Source organism: Phallusia mammillata, chromosome 1 (assembly GCF_965637545.1).
Source record: "Phallusia mammillata chromosome 1, kaPhaMamm4.hap1.1, whole genome shotgun sequence".
Classification (NCBI taxonomy): domain Eukaryota; kingdom Metazoa; phylum Chordata; class Ascidiacea; order Phlebobranchia; family Ascidiidae; genus Phallusia; species Phallusia mammillata.
This window is the reverse complement of record NC_137252.1, coordinates 16,788,070-16,810,040: the sequence shown is the minus strand read 5'-3', so window position 1 is coordinate 16,810,040 and position 21,971 is coordinate 16,788,070. Positions and strand designations below refer to the sequence as shown.

Here is a 21,971-nt window from a genome sequence, read left to right as displayed (position 1 = left end):
AAATTGCATATGTCGTCTAATCAACCATAAAATTACGATTTTATCGATTTCTTGATGAACTTTTTGGTTTGATACAGGTCACCGCATATCTTACAGGATGCATAAACTCCAGTGTGACTTCTGAGCTGAATGTAACCACTCTTCCCCCGCCCCCACAAAGTTGCTTTCCTCAAGGTAACAGAAGTTGAGCAATCGAGCTTAGCAAACTAATAGCAACTAACCTGTATTTATTACTTTGTTTAAAAGAAACAACCAAACAAGAAAATAGTAACAATTACCCCACCACCACAACAACAAGCAACAACAACAGCACAAACAACAACGAAACCAGCACCGCTCTTATTATAGGAATAATGTTTGCTGTTATTATAGTTTTATCAATTGGCGGGTGGCTGTTTTGGATGAAACGGCGGTTGGTTTTGTGACACACATTAATGTTTTGTAAAAGATGTTGTGTGCACTTGATAGGTGTAGTAATTGACTCACACATTTTGTAGATCAAAAAACAACAAAGAAATAAATACAGGAACACCAAACCTCCAATTGGAAGATCATTGCACCCAAAATGGTTAGCATTAAATAGCGATGTAATAAAACGTAAAAAACATCCAAGTTATTGAAACAGGTTTGTTTCTAATTATGTTGTATCATTTCGGAAATGTTTTTTGCAGATGTTGACGACACATACGAAAATATTGCAATTAGGTTTTGTGCGACCACATTATTTGACTTTTACAAAAAAAGTGCTGAAGTCAACTTTACCAACTTAATTGAAGAGTTTAAGGTGAAGAATTCATTTTTTTTAATAATAGTTGTATCAAATTAAATATTTTACAGAAAATAGTACAGGACAGCAAAAGCAACGAAAATTCTAAAGAAGTTTCTCAACTGCCAGAAAACGCCCTAAGAAACAGATACAAGAACATATACCCGTGTAAGTTTAAACATGTGGTAAAAAAGGTCGCTTTAAGATCCTAACCTCCTAATTGCTTACTTAACAGATGATCACGCCCGGGTCGTTTTGCACCAATCCGGGGGAAACGATTACATTAACGCCGCCTACATCCCGGGTTACAATAACGAGAAGAAGTTTATTGCTACTCAGGGTCCGAAGAAGGAAACCTTGAACGAGTTCTGGCTAATGGTTTGGCAGGAAAACACCAAAATCGTCGTAATGCTTACTGGCCTAAGTGAAAACGGCAAGGTTAGTTCTATACCGGACCAGAGTTGCAAGCGGGCCCGAAAGCCCGAACCCGGAAGTATAAGCCCGAATCCAGGCCCGAACCCGAAACGTTTTTGCGAAGCCCGCGTTTGGGCCCGAAATTTTGATTGACAGGCCTATCCACGAAAGCCTTGCAACAAAGGATGAGAAAGATAAAAGAGATAGACAACAAACACAATGAACAATAGTAGACAATGGGGTAAACAATACGTTTTAGAGTAGGGTGGGCATTAGGTCAAAGCCAGAGTTACTTAGCTGAGTGATTTTATTAAAAAAATGGCGGACACGGAACGTAAAGTCAGTCCCGTTCTAAGCCCGTTTTCTCACAAATACCTAAGCCCGAACCCGGCCCGAACCCGGCCCGAACCCGAACCTAGTCCGAAAAGCACGACCCGACTTGCAACTCTGTACCGGACACCAACTATTGGGTTTACTAGATTTGGAACACTTAATCACGGCGTTTTGTACAATACAACAGAAAATAGTGTCTGTATTAGTCATAAGTTTCATAAGGGACGCCGTTGTCGAATAAATTAAGTTGCTACAAGATAGTTAAGTTGCAGAAAGATAGCTAACCTGCAACGAAATATAACTAACTTGCAAAGCAAGAGAGCTAAGTTGCGGCAACTTTTGCAAGTTAGCAACTTGCCGCAAGTTGGGTTATCTTGCGGCAACTTTATTGATTCGACAACCACGCCCCACAGTTTCAAAAGTACAAATTGACAATTACCTTATACTAGATAAGCATTATACTGATCAAGTTTAATAAACAGGCAAAGTGCGAGCAATATTGGCCTAACTTGGGAAGCGAAAGCATGTTGACGTTCGATGTTCTTTCCGTGAAATGCATTCAAGAAACATCGTTTGGTGGACTTATCCGGAGAGAATTTGTCATTTCAAAAGAACAGGTTACCCTCGCCATGACAATAAATTTGCCTTTTGAAATGTGTTGTCAAAGAAACAAAACAAAAAGCCATATCCCACCTTGCCATATGTCAAATTATAACGTTGCTTTAGAAGGAACGCATCATAACACAGCTTCAGTATACAACCTGGCCCGATCATGGTGTTCCCGTGACAACATCCAACATGATGTATCTACGTAACATCGTCAATGACTTACACAACACAGGTTCTCCGATCATTGTACACTGCAGGTAAAAAAGCAAAGCAAAAAAGGGTTTATGGCAAAAATTAAAAAAAAAACTGACATCAAAACATTTTTATTTTGTGCTGCAGTGCAGGTTGTGGACGTACAGGTACTTATATAGCAATGGACAGTTTGTTTGATGAACTTGATGATAGGGGAACAGTTGATGTGCCACAAACGGTTCTAAGAATGAGACAGAATCGAACGGATATGATTCAAACGTCGGTACGTTACTTTGTGCCATCTTTTGTCGTAAAATGATATGCATTGGAGTTGAAAGTATGCTTGTAGCCATGACTCCCAAGCAAAATAAAAATTATGAGCACCAAATTACTTGTAGTTCGAGAACAACTTAACTTGAGATTCTTTTGTCAGAAACAATACATATTCTTGTACAAACTTCTCATGGAGCATGAACATTTGATGGAAACAAACAAAAACGTCACTGAATTGGAAGAAATGACTTCAGCTGAACTGTAAGACTTCTGAAATTACTTAACCTTAAACAAAGCATAATGAAACAATGGACATTTGCTTTTAGCGATGGAATGGTAGAAAATGAGTTTGCCATATTGTCTACGTTCCGCTTTGGTGAAGATTGGCAACCAAGCGATAACAAACTTCACACATGTAGGTTTACTATATATGAGGTGTTTATTCTGTTTGACTGGCACACAAATGTTTTTAGACAAAGACACTGCAATTGGAGTTTGGAATGTAAAGACTGAATCCATTAAATATCTGAACGCTTCGTGTGTCCAAGTATGGCTGCATTTTTGCAACGAGATCAAGCAAACAATTTAAACAATATAAACGTTTGGGTTCTTGTGCAAACAATAGCCTAGTCCTATACTGGTTAGCGCTATTACCTTGAGAACTTAAATCACACAAGTTTGCTAAATTTCAATAGGCGCGGCGTAAAGAGCACAACTTCGCGAACTAAGTTAAAGGTTTTAGACTAAGTTTTTAGTTTGTTAATTTTTGTGTGTAACGAAACCTCACCTAAACAAGAATAGCTTAAACCGTCAGTATGTTTACACGATTTTGTTTTTGAATAATTGATAACGCTCCTTAATGCATTTATTTTCTAATTTTCGGCACAACTAAAAAAAATTATGGTAAAACGTATTAAATTTCGTCTTCTATTATTTATATTAAAATCCTTCCTCATTACTTTTATCTTTGTAGTTACACATTTGTTTATGCAATAGGACCAAACTACATCTGAATATTTTGTCGCTGCTCAAGGCCCTGACATAGGAAAAGAGGAAGAGTTTTGGAAGATGACAGTGATGAGAAACTTGTTTGTGATTGTTGATTTAAGCAAAACAATAAAGGTTTTTGGAGAATTACCTTTTGTAATGACCATTTTTGTAGATAATGCAACTAAAACATATAACTTAGTACAAAAAGTGATTTAAATTGATTTGTGCATTTAGATTGCAAACAACAAACTTTATCAACATGGGGAAGTTACTATTTCAGTGAAAGAACTTGACCAGACTCCGGTATATAACATTTTTACATTTGAAATCTCATCTGGTCATATGACAGTAAGCAACAAGATTCTTTATTTCAATACAAAACGAAAAATGCACGAAAAAGCTTTTTTTTCAAACTAGGTCGGTCAGATGTTCACGCTTCTTCAAATAAACGAATGGAACGATGTCGAAAATCCACCGAATGAATTGAATTTTGTCAATGTTATTGAAACAATGCATCGACTAAAGACTGAACGAAATTGCCATTCTGTATTGATATGTTGCAGGCAAGTGTTTATGCTTTTCAGTAACAGCAAATGCTCTCGATTTACAATTTTTTTCAATACCTTTACAATCCTACTTTATAAAAAGCTTCCATTTAACCAACATTCACCGTTTGTGTCGTGAAATAAACTGCACTTACTCGGATCACTGAAACACGCGGATCACTGAAACACGTGTGACTGTAAGCAAAACTACACCGGTCTGTATTCACACGTTTTCTGTTTAGCAACGGGTCAACCAGAACAGGGACATTTATCGCTCTGGTAAACATTCTCGAACGTTTGAAAACACAAAGACAAGTTGATGTATTTCGAACTGTCAAAGATTTGAGAGATATGAAACCGAACATGCTGGACAACAAGGTAACTTTATGACAAGATAGCACAGGCTAGTCTCTATTTTGTCAAACTGAATTGATTATTATTCATGTTTTCTCTGTCATTTTAGGTCCTCTACAAACTTTGCTACTCACTCGTGATGAAATACTTAATAGAATTTCGCGCTGATCCCAATTCGATATGAACAAAACGTAGGCGATAGACAAAAAGAATGTGTCCACAACTAGAGTGAAACACCTCGCACTGTACTGTAATAATGTATCTGTTACTTCACTTCTGTAGTGATATTTTTTCTGATTTTGTGTAAATCTTAGCTGACAAAGTCAGGGATGGCATACATGGGGCCCAATGGGACCATGTTCCTCTGTATTGTAGCTTTGTTGTAGTTTGTTTCGACATTTTTTACAAATGTGATTAACCCAGTGTTGTTACCTGGTGGTTTCCACAGCTTCTTGCCATTATGATATCTATGATTTAAGTCAGGATTTTGCGTAATCAGTGCATGAAACAAATGTTTATTGTCCACGTACATTTTATGTTTATTGCGTTTACGTAACAGCAAATAAGTATCAGGCAGCAAGACAGCCGATCCGATTGTCTATAGCAAATGTTTGGATTCAAACTCAGTCTGTGCTAAATAGCATTTTCTCCAACCCAGTGGATCTGAAGCAACATTGCAGTCACCAGCTTTGTAATGTCAAATATAATATTTAAAAAGTTATCCAAAGTTGCTGCAGCATCATGGCATGCAGCACGATGGTAGACTCAAGATGCAATCAGTCTATATTATAATTTATAGCTTACTGTAGACAGGTGAGATATGTATCTAAGCTCACAGGCAAGGAATTTAATTTGAACATTGTTGCCTTCATTTAGCAGCAAGTAAACTATAAATTGTTGATTTGACTGAGATTTGAGCTGCTGATTTGTATTGAGCTGGTAAGTTTGATTACAACCTCATTTGTGAATATAGTTTGAACGGCGAGGAATATTTTAGTGTTTTGCTGGATTTGATTTCATCGGATCCGTTTCATTACACAAACCCCTGTGCCGAACAGTTGGTATGTTCAGTTATTGTGCGATTTCATAATTTTCATCTTTCGTTTTTGTGGTGCAGAAAAACCGGGATTGGCCGAAACACTTTGAAGTGTGACGATTTACGCAAACAGGGGTACGCAATAGAAAGCGCCACAAACTTGTTTCGACATTTTATTAACAAAGTGATTCAATATCGAAAATCCTACAAAGTTGAATAAACAAATCAAACATGCAAGTGCAATTTAAACTTCCCACATCAACAAACCTGACAAAACGATGTTGGACTGGGAAAGCATTGGGTGGAGGAGTTACTACATACAAAATTTAACGCGTAAGAAATATATGCAAAATTACAGTAGATAATACACAACTACGCTCTCTATCTTCGTGCTATAGAAAAATAGGTTTTTGTCTATTAACATCGTATCAATACAATTTCCACTAAAGGTTGAAGCAAAAAAGAACAAACAATTGAATGGACATGTCGTGTAGTAACCGTTAAGGCAAGCGTTAAACAATTCACAGTGACTTTCCTGTCCATGTTTCTTTCATTGTTAATAGTCGAAGTACGAATGCATACAGAAACGACGAAACCTCGGAATACAGCCAAACTGAATCTTGTTGCTGTAAATCAACTCTTGGACTCCGGTAACTTTCCGACTTCAATTTGTCTCCACAGCACCATTAGAAAGAACAAAAAGGTGCGAAAAACGCAACGATTACGTCGGTGGAGGTCCATCGGTCCAGGCAAGTGATGGATTAATGTACAAATGAAGGTTATTTTTTCGGAGACAGGCATAACGCTCATCCAAACACGTGAGAGGGACGAGCAGGAAAAAGAGCAACACTGCTAGAAGGAAAAAATAGAAAGGTAACGCGGCTTTGAAAGCACGTCGAAGATAACCTGGTTTTGGGGTATACAAGTCCAAACTGGCTTTATCGTTGTCGATGTCAAAGGGGTAATCCCCGACGCCACGTTTTTCCTCCCTCTCAACAGCCCAATTGATTGCGTCAGACAAGATCTGATAATCAGTTTCGTATTCAACATAGCCCGATTCGCCGTCGCTGTCCGAGTGTCTGTATTCATCCGAGGTTTCGGCGCTGTGTTGTTTAATTTCGTGCCCAACAAGCAGTTTTTGTGTAGAATGGCTGACTTCGCTGCGATAAGTTGAAGTTTTCATGGTAACGGTCGTCGTATCAACGTGTGTCCGATTGTTAGTTGAGGTTTCGTGTTTTGTGTGTGCTTTGTCGGATGAGACGTGGTTAAATTGCCTTCTTGTCGTCTCTTCGAAGCTGTAAAGCAAAATCAAGATTGAAATTATAATAGGCTACACTCGTACAGACTCAGCTTTTGCGTAAAGCGCGTTTTGAAACAAACTTTGCATTCTTAATTGTCTTTGAGAATTAAATCAGCTTTACAAAACCATAAGATCCATTTAGAAGCTTGGCAGCTAGAATCCAAGTTCTGAAAAACTACAAAGTAACTTACAAAGTTTGTTTCAAAACTCACTTTGGGCAAGAAACAATAAGATTTAGTTAATAAATGCTGTTAAGTCATGCCGGGCGCAAATGAAAAGATACGATCAAAGAAATTTCCTGAGTTCCACTGATCATAAGTTGTAAAGCACATGGGGACGGGTTAAAAAGATAAGAGTAAAAGAAAAAGACGAGCAGTCTCTTGACCGACACTCATGCACACATGTCACACCACATACCACCATTGTTATGTTTACATGCAAAATAATAGACAGACTTTCAAACATGCAGTTAGCAAAATGTCCCAAGAGACATTCATCGTTTCGTGAGGCCCTAACAAAATTGTCCTTTTTCATTTTATTATGTATCGTGGCCGTATGTTGGTTATAGAACACTCATATGAATTAAATACCCCAATTACAACAACAGCGTAAATAGGATTATAGGGAAATACATTTTTTTTATTACTTATAAGCAGTAATTGCGTTTTTTGACATTGTTGCCGCTAGACGGCAGTAGAGAGGTGTTTGCTATATCTTGTAAGTCAATAATTTACTTCTAAAGCCAACACGTGCCTTTAAACTTGACACGAGAGTAAAGACGCCAGTAACTAATTCTACACTTGTATGTAATTTTTTGAACCGTGTACCTTATTTTTCTTGAAAAGTGTTTGTATTCTTGCATTCTGGTGCTGTGAAAACTAAGAAATGCCTATTGTAACGTGTTTTCTATTGCGGCTACAATAGGATATAATGCATGTTGTTTCCTTACCTTAAATTATTTCCAGCCTTATTACAATCAACCTAATGAGAAGTGTGCTATAATTTTGGCCCATACGTGTAATATGACTGACATTTCGCGGCAAAGTTTGACTGTTTCCCCTTTCGCTTCTGAATCTATCCCTTTTGGAAACAGTTAAGGTATGCAGGCAAAGTGGGCGGACGTAAAGCAGGCGATCAAAGGCATAAACGTAAAACATACAGGACAACAGGCAAACACAAAATGCTGGGATTTCCACCGGTCTGTCGACTAACCTGTGCATCGTCTTTGAATCATCCACCTAAGAAATTCGAGAGAAGGCGCGAGAAAAAGGCACAGCGGCAACGTCACAAAAAGAGAGAGAAGAAAAAAGTGGGGAGAGAAAATAAACAACATAGTCTGTTATTCAGTGTATGTAATAAGATCTCAATTTTAATAAAGATTAAATTACTTTTATTGCGTGCACTAGCACATTTTAATTAAATTGTATAAAATTATTTTTTTTATTGAAGAAGTCAAAATTTTATAGTTTATAAACCGACTAAGTAATGCATTATACTTTACCTTCCTGCGAAGCTTCTTGAGTTTCATTGAAGTTGTCGAATGTAGAGAAACTTCACTTGCTACAGAATCCGTCTCCGAATTCGAGCCAACACTCCCTCTCTGTTAAACAAAGAAACGAACATCTTGTTATATATGTACCGTAAAGCTATCCCACAACGATAAATAATCCTGACCTCTAGTTTGTACGATGACATTACAGTTATATGAGGAGCTGGGTCTGGCAGACACGTCAGCGAATTATTCAGATTTAACGGTTTTGTGCACATGCGACATTACACAAAAGAAGTTTCTAAGCACCGGACCAAATCTTTCCGCTTCAGTGAATGCAAAGCTTAGGCTTTCATACATAAAACATCGCTTATGCTAGATAAAGCTAAAGATCTAAAACTTCTACAGAAATGCTTAGACCAGCTAACTGACGCAGGGATAAAGTGAATCCATGCAACAAAAGCTGATTGAAACGTAAACGCAGTCGAAATCGATACGTTTTTTGTTCCCTTTGGCGATTTTCGCGGGCGCGGTAAATCCAACCGCAGCCGGCCTTCCTCTCAGGAGTTGTAGTGCCTTTTTCTACTTACCATTCTCCCTCTCTCCTCCTTGAGTGCTGTTTCAGCCACTCGTATATCTTCGCCAACACGGTCTAAAAGCGATTTTAGGCGGTCGGCGATGTCGTCCAAACGATCCGAGGTCTCCGCTGCTCCCTCTACCGGCGGCGACTGTGGAGTACGATATCGTCCATCGGCGAAAAAAAGTTGATTGGAGATCTCTTGAAGGGATGCAATCTGAACAAGAACATTGATACAAAATGCCATATAAAAACATGCGCAAGAGATTGCAATCAAATAGTCATTTGGTATCAAAACACCTCAAAATACTTGTTTTTGTCGATTTGGGTGTACTTACACAATGCTTTCTGTTTACCTTTACGCGTTCCTCTAAAGTTTCGACGCGAAGTTGGATAAGGGCTTTGTGAGCTTTTCTTAGCATCTGAAGAGAAACAGGCACAGGGGAATCGTGGAACCTACACACAGCAGCAAGCTCCTCTCTCTTCTTTTCCTGTTCCTCGATCCAATGCCTCAGTTTTTTCGCGGATCGGCTCACATCCTAGGAAAAGCACAAAGCGAATAATTTGATATGCAACAGTGCAAGAATTCAAAATTTCCAAATAAATTTTCACACTTACCTCGCATCGGACGAACATTTTTTGAAGCTCCACTTTCCGTTTGTGTGCATTTGCGTTTAACTCCTTCCACCCGTCTCTCATTAGTTTGGATTTAGCAGCAGTTTTATCATAGACGGCATCGTCAGTTAATCTCGCCGCAACCAGATTAATGGAGAGAACGATGGGCTTTCGAGCTTCGATTTCCTTTTGCAAAGTCTGAAATACATGTGTTTTTAATTATGCCTAAACGTTGAAAGTAAATGTAGAAAATTTATAAAAGTGACAAATACGTCCGTAAATCTGTGATTCTCATAAGTGATTCCTCAGCATATAGGCTACACATTAATATTATTTAGAAGATTTTTTTTCTTTAACTTTTACAAACGCTTCAGACTGTTGTTTTCCTGCGTTTTTACCTTGAGTTCTTTCACTTTTGTCTCAATTTTAGCCACAGACTCGGTGGAAGGGAAAGATGTTGCGTCCAGCCATGCCAAGACGGCGTCGAGATCTTGCTCAAGCCTGGCGCGCTGTTTCTCTTTCTGATCTTGCTTGGTGGTCTCTTGCCGTCGTCTTTTAGGGGATGCGGAGTCAACTACACAAAATCAAAAACATTTTCCAGTTAAACTTTGACCATAATTTTGTCTTCATTGGCGACTAAGGCAGATTTTAATCAAAGTAATTGAGACGTACTGCTACCTGCTGCATTGCTGTCCTCCGGTCTAGATCGGGTCGTTGCAGCTAAATTGCTTTTTAATGTTATCTGCGGACAAAGTAAAAATAAGGTTGGCTGGCTTGCTCAGCGATAAAATCATTTGTAGTGTTAGGATATATTTAAGGTTATATCATAACATAAAGCACAGCAAATTTTCTTACAGGTTCCGGTGACGATTTTTTCGAATCGGAATCCAGGTTGATTTTTTCAAGTTCGGTGTTTTCCTCGTCATACATGTCAGGTGACAAATCTACAAGCGTAAACATTTTAAAATCGCGCTAGCGTTTATTAAAAGTTGTCCAAGAAAACTTGCAACTGACCTGAAATCGACTCATCCCCTGTCAAGTCACCATCATCAAGTTTAGCATCAATCTCTGATTGGCTGATATCGTAATGGTCCCACTCTAATGACCCAATGCTGTGAGGTGATGTCCTACAAATTAACAAAGGATTTTTGAGTTTGTGTGCATATGGTGACAATTATCTCTAAATCGCAGAATCTAAAACCAAATACTATTGCATACCTGCCGTTACATTTATCTCTTTTTGTCTTTGCCATGTTAGACGAACCACCAGTGGGGGTCGCCAGCAAGTCTCGGGTTGTGTTATCCTCCGATTCTGAGTTGCTGACGTCACTGCCGTCAAGAATACAGTTGGCAGTCCACCAAGAGAAGTCTTGAAGCTCGCTATCGTCGAAGAGGGACTGTTGGCAAGCTTCCATTTCGGTATCGTGCTGTGAAAAGAGCGGAAAATTCAAATGTTTTTGCAGTATAGTTCTCACATAATGGCTCTACTGATTGTAGTACATTAAACGCCAAAATCAAACCAAAGGCACTTAATAAAGCATTGTTTCACTGATACCTAAAATAACTGTTTATCGTTGAAACGAAGCATTTTTCTTACCATCAACCGTAGAAGTCGATTGTGGTAGCGGTCCAACCTTGAAATGACCTCCCAGCAATACTTGTGGAAGTCCTCCAGTTCTTCTTCAACCGCCACACAGTCATGCTCCTCGCTCTTCTCTATCAACAGGCGACCTTTTTGGTCCAATTCTCGAAGTAATGGAATTCGTTCCTCGATTTTTGCCTGAAAGAGCTGGAAAAAGCAAGCCAAGTGTTACAAAACTAACATTTTCTGACAAGTTGGTTAAAATCCGTATAACTAAACACTGAAATAATTTTGAAATGTTTTAATATTTGCACATTTCGTTTCATATTTGTGATGAATGCACCTATGGTTAACACCTTGTTAGCAATTTTTTGATTTTCATTGAGGGAGTAAATTCTCACCGTGAGCAAAGTAAGCTGCTGCTGCACCTCATCCCTAATTACTTGACAACACGACAAATTGTCTTCCATACTAACAGGTAAACCACCCTATGCCATGAAACCTAGAAACGACAACGTTATTAGCTACTGTCCCAAACTGCTGTCTAAAACCACGTCCAACGATTGTAACCTATTTTTTATACCAATGCTTTTGTATTCGAACCAATACCAAAACGAAGTTAAAACAATACTTTTACTTCCAATAACTCCACGTATAGCTGTTCTGTGACAACGCTGAAACCACTTGGACACATTTTGAATAGCCGCGATCAATACGCATCAGTTCACTATACAACACTCTAGTGAGCATAACAAACACGCAAGCTGAAGTTTGTTCACCAACGGTTTAGGCAGAAACAGCGCGAACGGTACTTGATCTATCAGATCGCTAAATATTGCGGCTCACCGGCACACGTTCACTGGCGTACGTTTTAATGATCGCACACATTTTGCCACAACGCTAGCATTCCCAATTTGGCCTTGTGTTTGCCTTTCAGGTGTGTGTTGGCTCGGGAAAAAGGGCGCACGACCACCCTTAGTTCACGGCCCAATGACGTTTTATCAGATAAACAATGGCGCTGTTATATCTCCGGAGACGGTAACCACTGCTCATCATGCTCCACAGCCTCTAATTCAGTCTCTCTCGGTATTGCGTGGAACCCTCAAAACTTTTTTGTAGGCTGTAGAGTTACCTTATGAGTTCGCTACCAAGGTAAACTGCCAATCTTTGGCCTTCTGCAAAACTCTGCATTGATGCTACAGATTAGGGGACAACCCCTTAATGCTAAGCAATACAGCGTAAGGTTACATAAATAACACATACTGCAAGCTAAAACTCTCTACTGCATATGTTGTTTCGAATACGTTCAAAGCAAAACCAGATTTTTACAAAGAAACCACAACCATTGACGGACGGGCTTTCAAAATACATTTGATATTTTCCAGAAACCTTTCGCTTAAACACTTTTTAGACACGGAAGTTGTTGAAACAATTGCACAGGCATTCGAGAACTCCCTTTATAGCAATGCTGTATCCCGATAACATGCATGAACCATAGACTACTCACAAAGGCCGCAATTGGTCGTGTACATCTACACACATGGTGCTCCTGTGCTCAGTAAACATAGCCAATCACGTAGCACAGAGACAAACATGGAACAAGCATTGTTCGCTCCGTTTTCGCTATTGTTGAGGCCAAATTGAGGTTATTTGTTGCTTTGTAGACCTCAAACGATCACCCGTACGCGTGGAAAACCAGTAAGTTTTGCTGATGCCATTTAACTTCGGCAAGTGAATGATAAAACCTTGATAATAATAGAATGCCTACATCTGGATAGCTAATGAGCAAATGACCTACAAAGCGAGATTTTGTATAGTGACCTGTCAAATAAGGCTGGTGAGCTGCTTAAAACACGTAAAATCTAAAAGTTAAAAGGATCTAAGACAACACTGATTTTGGAAGCACGGTTATTGTTGCTTGTAAATCTTAATGCTGTAGGAGCATCGTGCACACAACAGCAGCAAAAGCACACACAAATTTACCGTTAGCAAACATATGCATGATCGGTAAACTAGCAGCAATACGATACAGCGGATCTGAGAACAGGAAATGATAAGCTGAAACTTCAACCAACGAGCTTTTAAGCATCTTTCACTTTACTATGTACTGCACTGCAGTTCTTTCATAATCTGTACTGCTAGACACTTGCAAATGACTACATATTGTGCGTTCCTTCTAGTGTTGTGTTGTTAGCGTAACGCCCAAAACACGACGAGCGCTTGTTTAAATTTGTTTGTATTGGAAGAGCAACAAAACTGCACGGCGATATAAAGCCACAAAAGGACTGAACGACTGCACTACGCCTGGTCGGGAGTCTTGTCAAAACAAGTATGATGGTACTTCACCACGGGAAGCGCCCCATACTTGTCAATCAATCAACAAACCGAAACATGCTCAAATGATTTTCAAAAGCCTGATAAACATATTCACAACAAACTGCTGTCGACACAACACAGACTGACTGCATACTACATCAGGCATCGAAAGAGTCATCAGCGTTTTTCACAACAGGAATTGACTTTTTCACAGGCTCTCCAGCACACAAATGCTAGGCGTCTATTTTAGGAATGCTACTATTTGTTTCCCATTACTCAACAAATTAATTTAACTGAATTCCACTTTTTTAAAAAAAAAGCTACATCTCATAACTCAACTTTCAACTATACCTACGAATAGGCAGATTTCACTTAACGAATCACAACAATAACAGTCGTTCCTCGAACAGCGTCACTAATGAAACTCAAGTAGGGGGTGATTACAAGTATTACAACTCCGACATAGAACGAAGCGCTCCGAGCTATCTTATTGAGGTTATGGCCGGTTTAAATCGGGACGGATGAGAGAGATAGGCAATTACTAATTGCTTGCGCGTGGTGAACCGATTAGGTTTGAAAATAAACAACCGCCAAACATAATCGTTGCTAAGCAGCACTACATGAATGTAACCTGGTATGACCTTGGATAAACCGCACTTGCGCCTATCAAACGCATATTTGGGTCTTGCAACTATATTTTTTTAACCTAACATAATTTCATAACAGGTTTTACGAATGTTTACATTTAAAAAGCCAGCTATGGATTTCAGGGAGAAGGTTACCTAAAGCCAGCTTATCGCTGTACATTTATTAGCGTATGAATGTTGGACAAAGATGTTTCCAAATCAGTGCGCTATAGTATTAATATCTATTCGATCAGTGTATCACTAAATTCCAAGTTCAAGTTACAAGGGCAAAGATGTATACTTTGGTCTTTGATCCTTACCTTAACGTTTGACATTTTTTCCTCTAGGCTAGACTTCGGACTGAAGTGTTCGAGATTGGTGAGTTGCAAATCAGTTTCTGTTAGCCAGACTAAAAGAGCCTCTCTCTGTGCTTCGAAACTCTCTCTCCGCTCGATGGCGTACTTGAGTCGACGCAGAATACCACTTACTCGTCGTGAGAGAGCGTCCCAGCGCATGTTGCCATCGTGAACCTACATAAACAACAGTTTAGACTTGTTAGAAAAGAGTTTCAAAGATATGAAATAATACGATATAAACGGCAATGTCGCCATACAAGAAAACATCAAACTGATCCATTAATTAATGTCAGGACATTGTCGTTTGCATGAGGCGCCGGGCATAATTAAAAATCGCGTGATTTTCATTGTGATGATGCTTACCGATATATCCATGGAACTGCAAAAGTCACACAAGATTAATTTAAAGTTTTATTGCTTCGAAAAAAGTCTAAAAGATATGGGCATTGTTGCGGTGGTTAAAGTAAGAATATTGCAAGCTACTCTGTTGGAATAAACAATATTGCGACAATTTCGGACTCACAAGTTGTTTAAGTTTGTTGCTTGTGTCTGTTCGATTTTCGCGCGCCAGTCTTCTGTATTGTTTGTTGATCAATTCCAACTGAGTCAAACCCTCGTGTACTTTTCTCTGGAAAGCCTAGAAGGTCGAAAGTTTGTTAGCTATTAAGCCTTGGTAGGCGCAATCTTTTTGAAATAGCGACTAGCAAAGATAAAATAGACTTTTTTAACGCAAAAAACGGAAAAACTCACTTCGAATGTCCTAAGTTCTTCTCTTGCGACTTTGTACGCCACACATAACGTATTGGGATTTGCTGACGTCAATTCGCATTCATGAAGCCATTCACCAAAGCGAGCAAAGTCGGAGAGGAATTTCTGCCACAACCTTTGTGTGTCCTCAATCCTGTAAATAAAAAAGCACGATGTACAGAAACGAATGTTTATGATTTTTTCTGTGCACAGTAAGCAAACGTATTTGATTTGTACATTATTTTGCATTGGACCTACATTGCTTTTGTCATACACACGATATTAACTGACGAGGCCACTGCTTTTTGGCATTATTTTCCTTGCTTTATTTCACCACACTACAACAAATTTACTTACTTCAATCTCCGTTCCATGGACAGAGCACAGATGTTTCTCCATCGTCTATCCAAACTCTTCGTGGCTTCCTCTATTGATTGACGTTCAGTTTCTGTGGCACAAGCATCTCCGTCGTGTAGGAGAACTTCGCAAAGATTAAGAACCGAGGCAACTCCAGTGCTGTGTTTCTCAATGTCCAGCTGAAGAGCCTGAAAAAAAGAAGCACATTAAAATACTTGTCAGGTTGGTTGCGATTGATCAAGGCTTGTATCTACGCATTCACGCGCGGAGGTTTGTAAGATTGTATTTGTATACTATTATTTTCATTAAACAAAACAAAACTAGCTATACATAAACTAAATATATGTAATATCTATTGGATCCTAAAAGCAACCTCGTGGTCGATATCAGCTTGTTTTCTGCACTGACAAAATAAATCCATGATAACTTGATATTCCGGACTTCGCTTATATGGCTTTTTTTCAATAGGCTGAGGGGATTGCAGATCAGCCCGGGTAAGTGGCGTGTCGAACTCACGCCCTCTTGGTTTATGGCGACTGCAGTGAGTTGCTTCATGTAGCGCATCTTCATGGCTCCAGTCTTTTAGTTGGGTTGAGGTAAAAATATCTTCGTTACGATTGCAATAACTACACTGACAGTAACCGTCCTTCATGAAATCTGTCTCTTCGACGTAGGAATCAGTGAGGTCAAAACCACTGACATCACCCAGTTCGAAAACGTTGGAGAATGAAAGAAGGCCAGGCTCGTGTCCTGGTGTAGTCATTTGTGATGCGTAGCCAATGTTTGGAGTTTCAGGCGGTGGCAATTTCGGGGTTGTAGGCGTCTCAGTAAGATTCCTAGTTGCTTCGATGTGTAAATTTGCAACCTGGTTTATACTGGTTGATTTAACGGAACTTGATATGGTTTTATTGGTTTGTTCCATGGGCTTTTCTTGGTTAGAGTCAGATGGTATATTTGTCCTGTCGCCCAGAACAGACATAACTTGCGCATGCGTGCTATGAAACGAGTTGCTATGACGACCAAACGAAGTACCAAACGACATGGAACGATCCCGACTCTTGTCGCGTTTCCGTTTGGGGTCGCCCTTTTTGATCACCGCAAAATACTCGGGACGGCCACCAGATGTTGATGTTGCGCTTGATGACGATTCACTGCAGCTGTCGCTTTCGCTTGGATCTGCAGTTTTGCCTTCGTACTCGCACACTCCTTCCATTGGCTTTGCACAAGGCGTGTCAACAAAATCTGTTTTGTCCTTAGACTTTGCATGGAGCGAATCAAAATCCGGTTTTACTTTGTCTGCAGTCTCGTCCAGCAACAGGGGTGATAGAGTGTAGTAAATATCTTGTTTTGAGGTGCAGTCTTTGCGCACTCCTGAACTGTTAGTTTGTGGATTACTGCCATTTGGAGCATCCCTTTTTACAAGAGTACTGTTTCTTGTAATTTTTCCCGGCCCGTCGGCTTTATTACACGGTGTAATATTATCCACAAGCGGCGAAACACCGCTCAATACGTCTGTTTGTACCGGATCTGACGTACTCTGTGGAGTTTCAGTCGCATTGTTAGAGGAATTAGGGCTTTCAACCAAAGGCACTGTGTTTCTTTGCAAACGCAAACTCCGCCTAAAGTATTTTGCAGGTGACCCCTTTGACCTTGAGTTTTCCGCTCGCATAGACGGCCGTCTGTGGAGAAAGAACTGTTTGTGCGAAATAGGCGATTCCTGTCGATCTGATCTCGACGACTCATTCAACAAACTCTCGTTGTAACTCGAGTTCGGAGAGCGGGTATTGATCAAAGTGTTCATAACTGCCGTGACGTAAGTGCCTTTGTCACGCTCCGGTGACTCGGTCGACACTTTAGGCTCGTCGAAATCGAGGTGACGCTTGATTGCACAAGGTGAATTTGGCGCCGATTCGGAGTAGAACAGTTGAGGTTTTTGACAATCATTGCATATCTTCAGTCTTGCGTTGGGTTCGTTGGCAAGCTCGCACGAGCCGTTCAATGCAACTTCAAGAGCATTGTGCAGCGATTCAACGTATGCTGACTGTTTGGCGAAATATTCAGGACTAAACATGGCTATTATGATTGTATTAAGCAACACTGTCTGGCTATGCATAAAAGCACATTTACAACTTATTAGTGTTGGTTCTAGTATCTTTAATGTTAGGCAATTAATTTAACTACTCACGGCAACCTTAAACACTCAAATGTTCATCTATTGCTACTTGATGCTGCGTAGACCTAAAGCTAGCACTTACCACAAACCTAACAATGACCAACTGATGCTACTAACACAAACGTGGTAAAAAGAAATGCGTATTGCAAACCATGCGCAATAACATTTTTTTCACTTAAATGGTGGGACAAAACTTGTGCTGCACTGTGCCTTGTCCCATTACTACTACATAAACAAAACCTCGCTGTCTGTCTCGACGCATCCATGCATCACATAACGGAAATGACGTACCCGACGCATTTGCAGAGTAACTGCGACCTAAAATCTAAACCTCCTTGCCGCCTGATTTATGTCTGTGATAAAGCTACGTTAAAGCGAGAAAGTGGCGTGAAAACAGTCGCATTCTTTTGGCGATAGCTCAAGGCTATCAAGAGCCAAGGCAATATCCTTTCTTTCCTTCGAAGCACTCAAGGCCACAAGTGCGGATTTTCAAAGGAAATATGCGGCTGCAGCTGAAGTGTGCGCAGTGCCTGGATTTGCGTGGTTAAAAGTCTCTTTCCACAAACTGGGACTAAGGTGTTGATTCTATTTGGACACACATGAAGACACGTAGTTCAAATTCGCAAAGACTTAGTCGTTATTAACATGATGCTAGAAACCGAAAGGCAATCGTCAATTTGACTGAGGAAACAAAAGACAAATAACATCTAACAGCGCACACATACGAAACCTGCACCTAAACCAGATAGAGCTTCCTATACAATAGAGTTAATATGAACGGAAGTCGATGTCGTTATGCTGTTTAAAAGACCAAGCGTGATTTGACTGCTTGTTCAGCGATGGGCTGATCGTAATGTCACGTGGTTGATGACTGTGCAATGCAAAGTATACGCGCGCTCAACTAGTTATGACCAACGTGATTTCGTGTTCTTGTAAACCTCATTTTGCAACCACGACCCACTGACTGCTAATCGATGACATGCGACCGAAATGTATGATTAGGCCTTGAAGCGTTCGTTGTTTGAAATAGCACATTTTGAGTGGTGTTTGCAAAATCAGTTGACATGCAGTCATATTTCAGCACTGTTATAATGCAGCACAATGACGGGTTAGCAAACACGACATAAAGCAGTGTAAATTTTGGGTCAGCCCTATCCCACTTACAAACCGATATACAAGTCCCATGGTGGTTACAAATGCACGAACTGCTTCACTACAGTGACTTACATCTCTCAAGGGACCATATAATTAAATGTCTCAACCTATATATGACACTCGATTTTTTGACAAAAAGTTTTAACCACTAGTGATAAATGGTATAATGATCAGCTTGGAAATTACCAGTGATCACAGAGTTAACATTAGGGTGGGATATAGTTCAGATTACATATATGCGCGATTCGCTTATCAGTGATAGGTCAAACAATATGCATTCGCTACATAGGCAGCTGCAGGGTGTTAAAATTGTATCGAACCAAACCATAGGAGCTACCATTGCGGGTCAGACTGGAATTTAATTAATAAACAAACACTATAAGTGCTTGAAGGGCCTAACAAAATCACACAGTGGATAGAGCGCCTGTTTGGTTTCCCATCGGACCCCAGTTAAGACATGGAGCAAAACGCGCGTGTCTCTCAAGGGATTAAATCACAGGCCATCACTGGCGTTGCGCAGGCCAGATATCAAGTGCTTGGTAATTAGGTCTGCAAAACAACAACGCAGCCAAGAAGTCGAAAGCTACTGGGCAGTTTTTGGAAGCGCAACTCTACACCACACCCCGCTGTTTGACCAAAACAAAATTCCTTGAGCATAAACGATATTTGAGAAAGAAGGAAAATTGCGGCGTATAAACTACTAACGTTATGTCCAGGTCCAAGCTGTCGCAGCAACTAAAGGCAAGCCATGTAACGTGGCAACAAACAAGGTTTTCCTACTTCACTTTTTACAGCGCCTTTAAATGAGAGACCAACAACTTGGTGTTGTGCTTTGCAACACACCGACCTGTACCCAACAGAGCGTGTTAGGGCGCGCAGTTTCACGTTTAAAATAACACAGAACGGCCAGTGGTCGAGTTGATCGTTGCAATCATTAGTCGTGCCCGTGCGCCAAGCCTAAACGATTTCAAACATTCAATGAGGATCGTGACAAATATAAACTCGAAATATAACTTTACTGTAAGCATAGGCTTGGTCAGCAAGGGTTACATGTTTGCACAGTGCTCTAATTAAGACTTACATTTCGTTACCAGACAGAATAATAACCACAATTTGGCTTAATTCGCTTTGTTTAGCGTGTTTTGTTATAGCGCAAAAGCGCCTTAGTGTAACTTAACTAAAAACGAAAAGCGATATGATTAACACAAAAAGGAACGAGTTCTAACTTGTTGAGACTTTGTACACAGTGGCGACCTTCAAAGCTGTATCACAAGGTACATGTGCCGACCTTAGCCGGGTTATGTACAGCGATAATCTAGCCGCAATACCAAATTTAAACAAGCGAAAGCAGTAACAGACTGGCGATCAATACAACATAAAAATGAGCCTTGCTATACCTGTAAGCTATACTTAAGTCAAAGATGTAACTCGAGTCTAAACTATCTGTAACTCTGTATCTGAATCTTTAGACAAAATAAATATAACTGCGGTTTACAACATTATAAAACACGACTGCCGGCATCGGCGTCTTCTCATGTGCTGTCCGCTATAGAGACTGGCGCCTTTTTCTCGCACCATCACTCCAGCAACGAACGCCTCGCGCCAAAAGCAGTTTTATCTTGCTTATCGCGCAACAGCAGGCAGTCGATAACTGTCAGCTTTTTCTTTTTGTTCGTCCGCTCTTGGCTCAAAACTAAACATGTCAAGTGCGAATGCATGCAACCAATTGAAACATTTGCTGTTTAGAATGCAACTAAACAGATAAGTTACAGTCTAACTGTGCTAAACCCTAAATAAAACATACATTATTTGGGACAAAAAGTAGCCTATTATATATGAAAGATAACAACTGAAAGTTATAATCCGTTTTTTTGTTCGAGTGTACATCCGTTTTGCATCAACGTCTGTTAACTGGAAAAGTTGCTAATCGCATATCTTACTGAACTGCCCAAACAGTTTGAGTTGTTGTCACATCGGATAAGCCTAACATGATTTCAGTTAGCTTTTTATCCTACCTATTTACCAGTTAATCCTCACACCCGCTTACACAGCTAGACAGCAAAAAGCAATTACCTTTTGCTCTTTTAGCCTCGATCTCACATCGTCGTCTGAACAGTTTTGATGAACAACCGGTTCCGACAAGTTGCCCTCAATCAACTTGAGCCAATCGCGAAGGTCGGTCATGCTTGTATCGAGTTGAGCAACGGCTGCTATCGTCTCTTTCAACTTTTTGCCTCTGCAGTAAAATAAAAATGTAAATTTGAAAACAGGTAAAATTCAAGAGGTAGTATGTAAGTTTGGTATGAGTGATATGTCAAAAGCTTGGTACGTAAGGGTTGACCTACAGGCCGCGTCCAAGCTAACCTTATTACACCTATAGGGCTGTCTTTACGATATAATCGGGCGTAACGTAACACAGGAAGACCCAAAATGTTTCGATCAATGCAGATTCCGACATTAGCAAGCTCGTGCCTGAATTATTTATCGCGCAACGTGGCCTGTTTTGAGTCATACATCATTAAATCAGCACAACACTGACTTCCGGTAAACCAGTTAATGGGGATACAGGAGCAAAAAAAGCATACGATTTTTCCCTAATTTAGTCGTATCCAAACAGTGGGCCATGGACAAACAATTGAAGCAGAAATAAATGATTGGGGGCGAACCCGGCGAAGGTTTACACGAGTTTGTGTTTTTTTTTGTGACAAAAACGATTTGTTTTTACAATTTTTCTGAACTGTAAATTTTGACCACAAATATATAACATGTGAATACCAGAAACCCCAATCAGTGACCAATATTCCTTCACAATTGTTTAAGGGCAGAAATTTATTACGAAAACTTAAAACCATTAGTACGGTTTATCCACTAAATTTGCACACACAACACGTTTTATACCTACACAATGCAAAAGTAATGTCCTAAAAGATAGTCAGGTTTCCCGCGCAAATTTCAAACTGGATGCGCTCGTTTTGGAATTACGTAATTCGAACTGTAGTAACCTCGCATTGGAATTCTCAACCGCCGCGTCATACACGACTGAGTCACAAACAACAGCGTGTTCACATTGCCGTACAAGTTTTACACACATCCGAAATCATGTACAGCATACTGCAAACATTTCGTTCACGTTACAACATAAACAAGTTGAACGGTAGTTTGTATT

General features: G+C 39.9%; 2 protein-coding genes across 2 annotated transcripts in view; one reads left to right on the top strand and one right to left on the bottom strand.

Annotated features, from left to right (window-relative positions):
• Window positions 1-658: 658 nt before the first annotated feature.
• Window positions 659-5,007, top strand: LOC145202625 (receptor-type tyrosine-protein phosphatase epsilon-like). The gene is made up of 14 exons (XM_080075660.1): window positions 659-784; window positions 838-934; window positions 1,002-1,204; window positions 1,996-2,130; window positions 2,240-2,379; window positions 2,462-2,597; window positions 2,748-2,848; window positions 2,914-3,002; window positions 3,061-3,134; window positions 3,584-3,709; window positions 3,812-3,925; window positions 3,995-4,140; window positions 4,365-4,500; window positions 4,586-5,007. The coding sequence occupies exons 1-14, from the start codon at window positions 659-661 to the stop codon at window positions 4,658-4,660; spliced, it is 1,698 nt and encodes a 565-aa protein (XP_079931786.1). The 3' UTR covers window positions 4,661-5,007.
• Window positions 5,008-5,671: 664 nt separating this feature from the next.
• LOC145234657 (nesprin-1-like) overlaps window positions 5,672-21,971 on the bottom strand; it is a 226,022-nt gene continuing 209,722 nt past the window's right edge. Inside the window, exons 156-172 of the mRNA XM_080099374.1 lie at window positions 20,879-21,041; window positions 15,478-15,665; window positions 15,124-15,274; window positions 14,897-15,010; window positions 14,338-14,547; window positions 11,091-11,282; window positions 10,712-10,920; window positions 10,508-10,620; window positions 10,349-10,437; window positions 10,172-10,235; window positions 9,892-10,067; window positions 9,497-9,691; window positions 9,235-9,417; window positions 8,892-9,095; window positions 8,314-8,412; window positions 8,025-8,050; window positions 5,672-6,807 (exon numbers count right to left, since the gene is read on the bottom strand). Coding sequence (XP_079955500.1) covers window positions 6,234-6,807; window positions 8,025-8,050; window positions 8,314-8,412; window positions 8,892-9,095; window positions 9,235-9,417; window positions 9,497-9,691; window positions 9,892-10,067; window positions 10,172-10,235; window positions 10,349-10,437; window positions 10,508-10,620; window positions 10,712-10,920; window positions 11,091-11,282; window positions 14,338-14,547; window positions 14,897-15,010; window positions 15,124-15,274; window positions 15,478-15,665; window positions 20,879-21,041 — 2,950 coding nt within the window. The 3' untranslated portion in view covers window positions 5,672-6,233. The remainder of the gene's footprint in view (window positions 6,808-8,024; window positions 8,051-8,313; window positions 8,413-8,891; window positions 9,096-9,234; window positions 9,418-9,496; window positions 9,692-9,891; window positions 10,068-10,171; window positions 10,236-10,348; window positions 10,438-10,507; window positions 10,621-10,711; window positions 10,921-11,090; window positions 11,283-14,337; window positions 14,548-14,896; window positions 15,011-15,123; window positions 15,275-15,477; window positions 15,666-20,878; window positions 21,042-21,971) is intronic.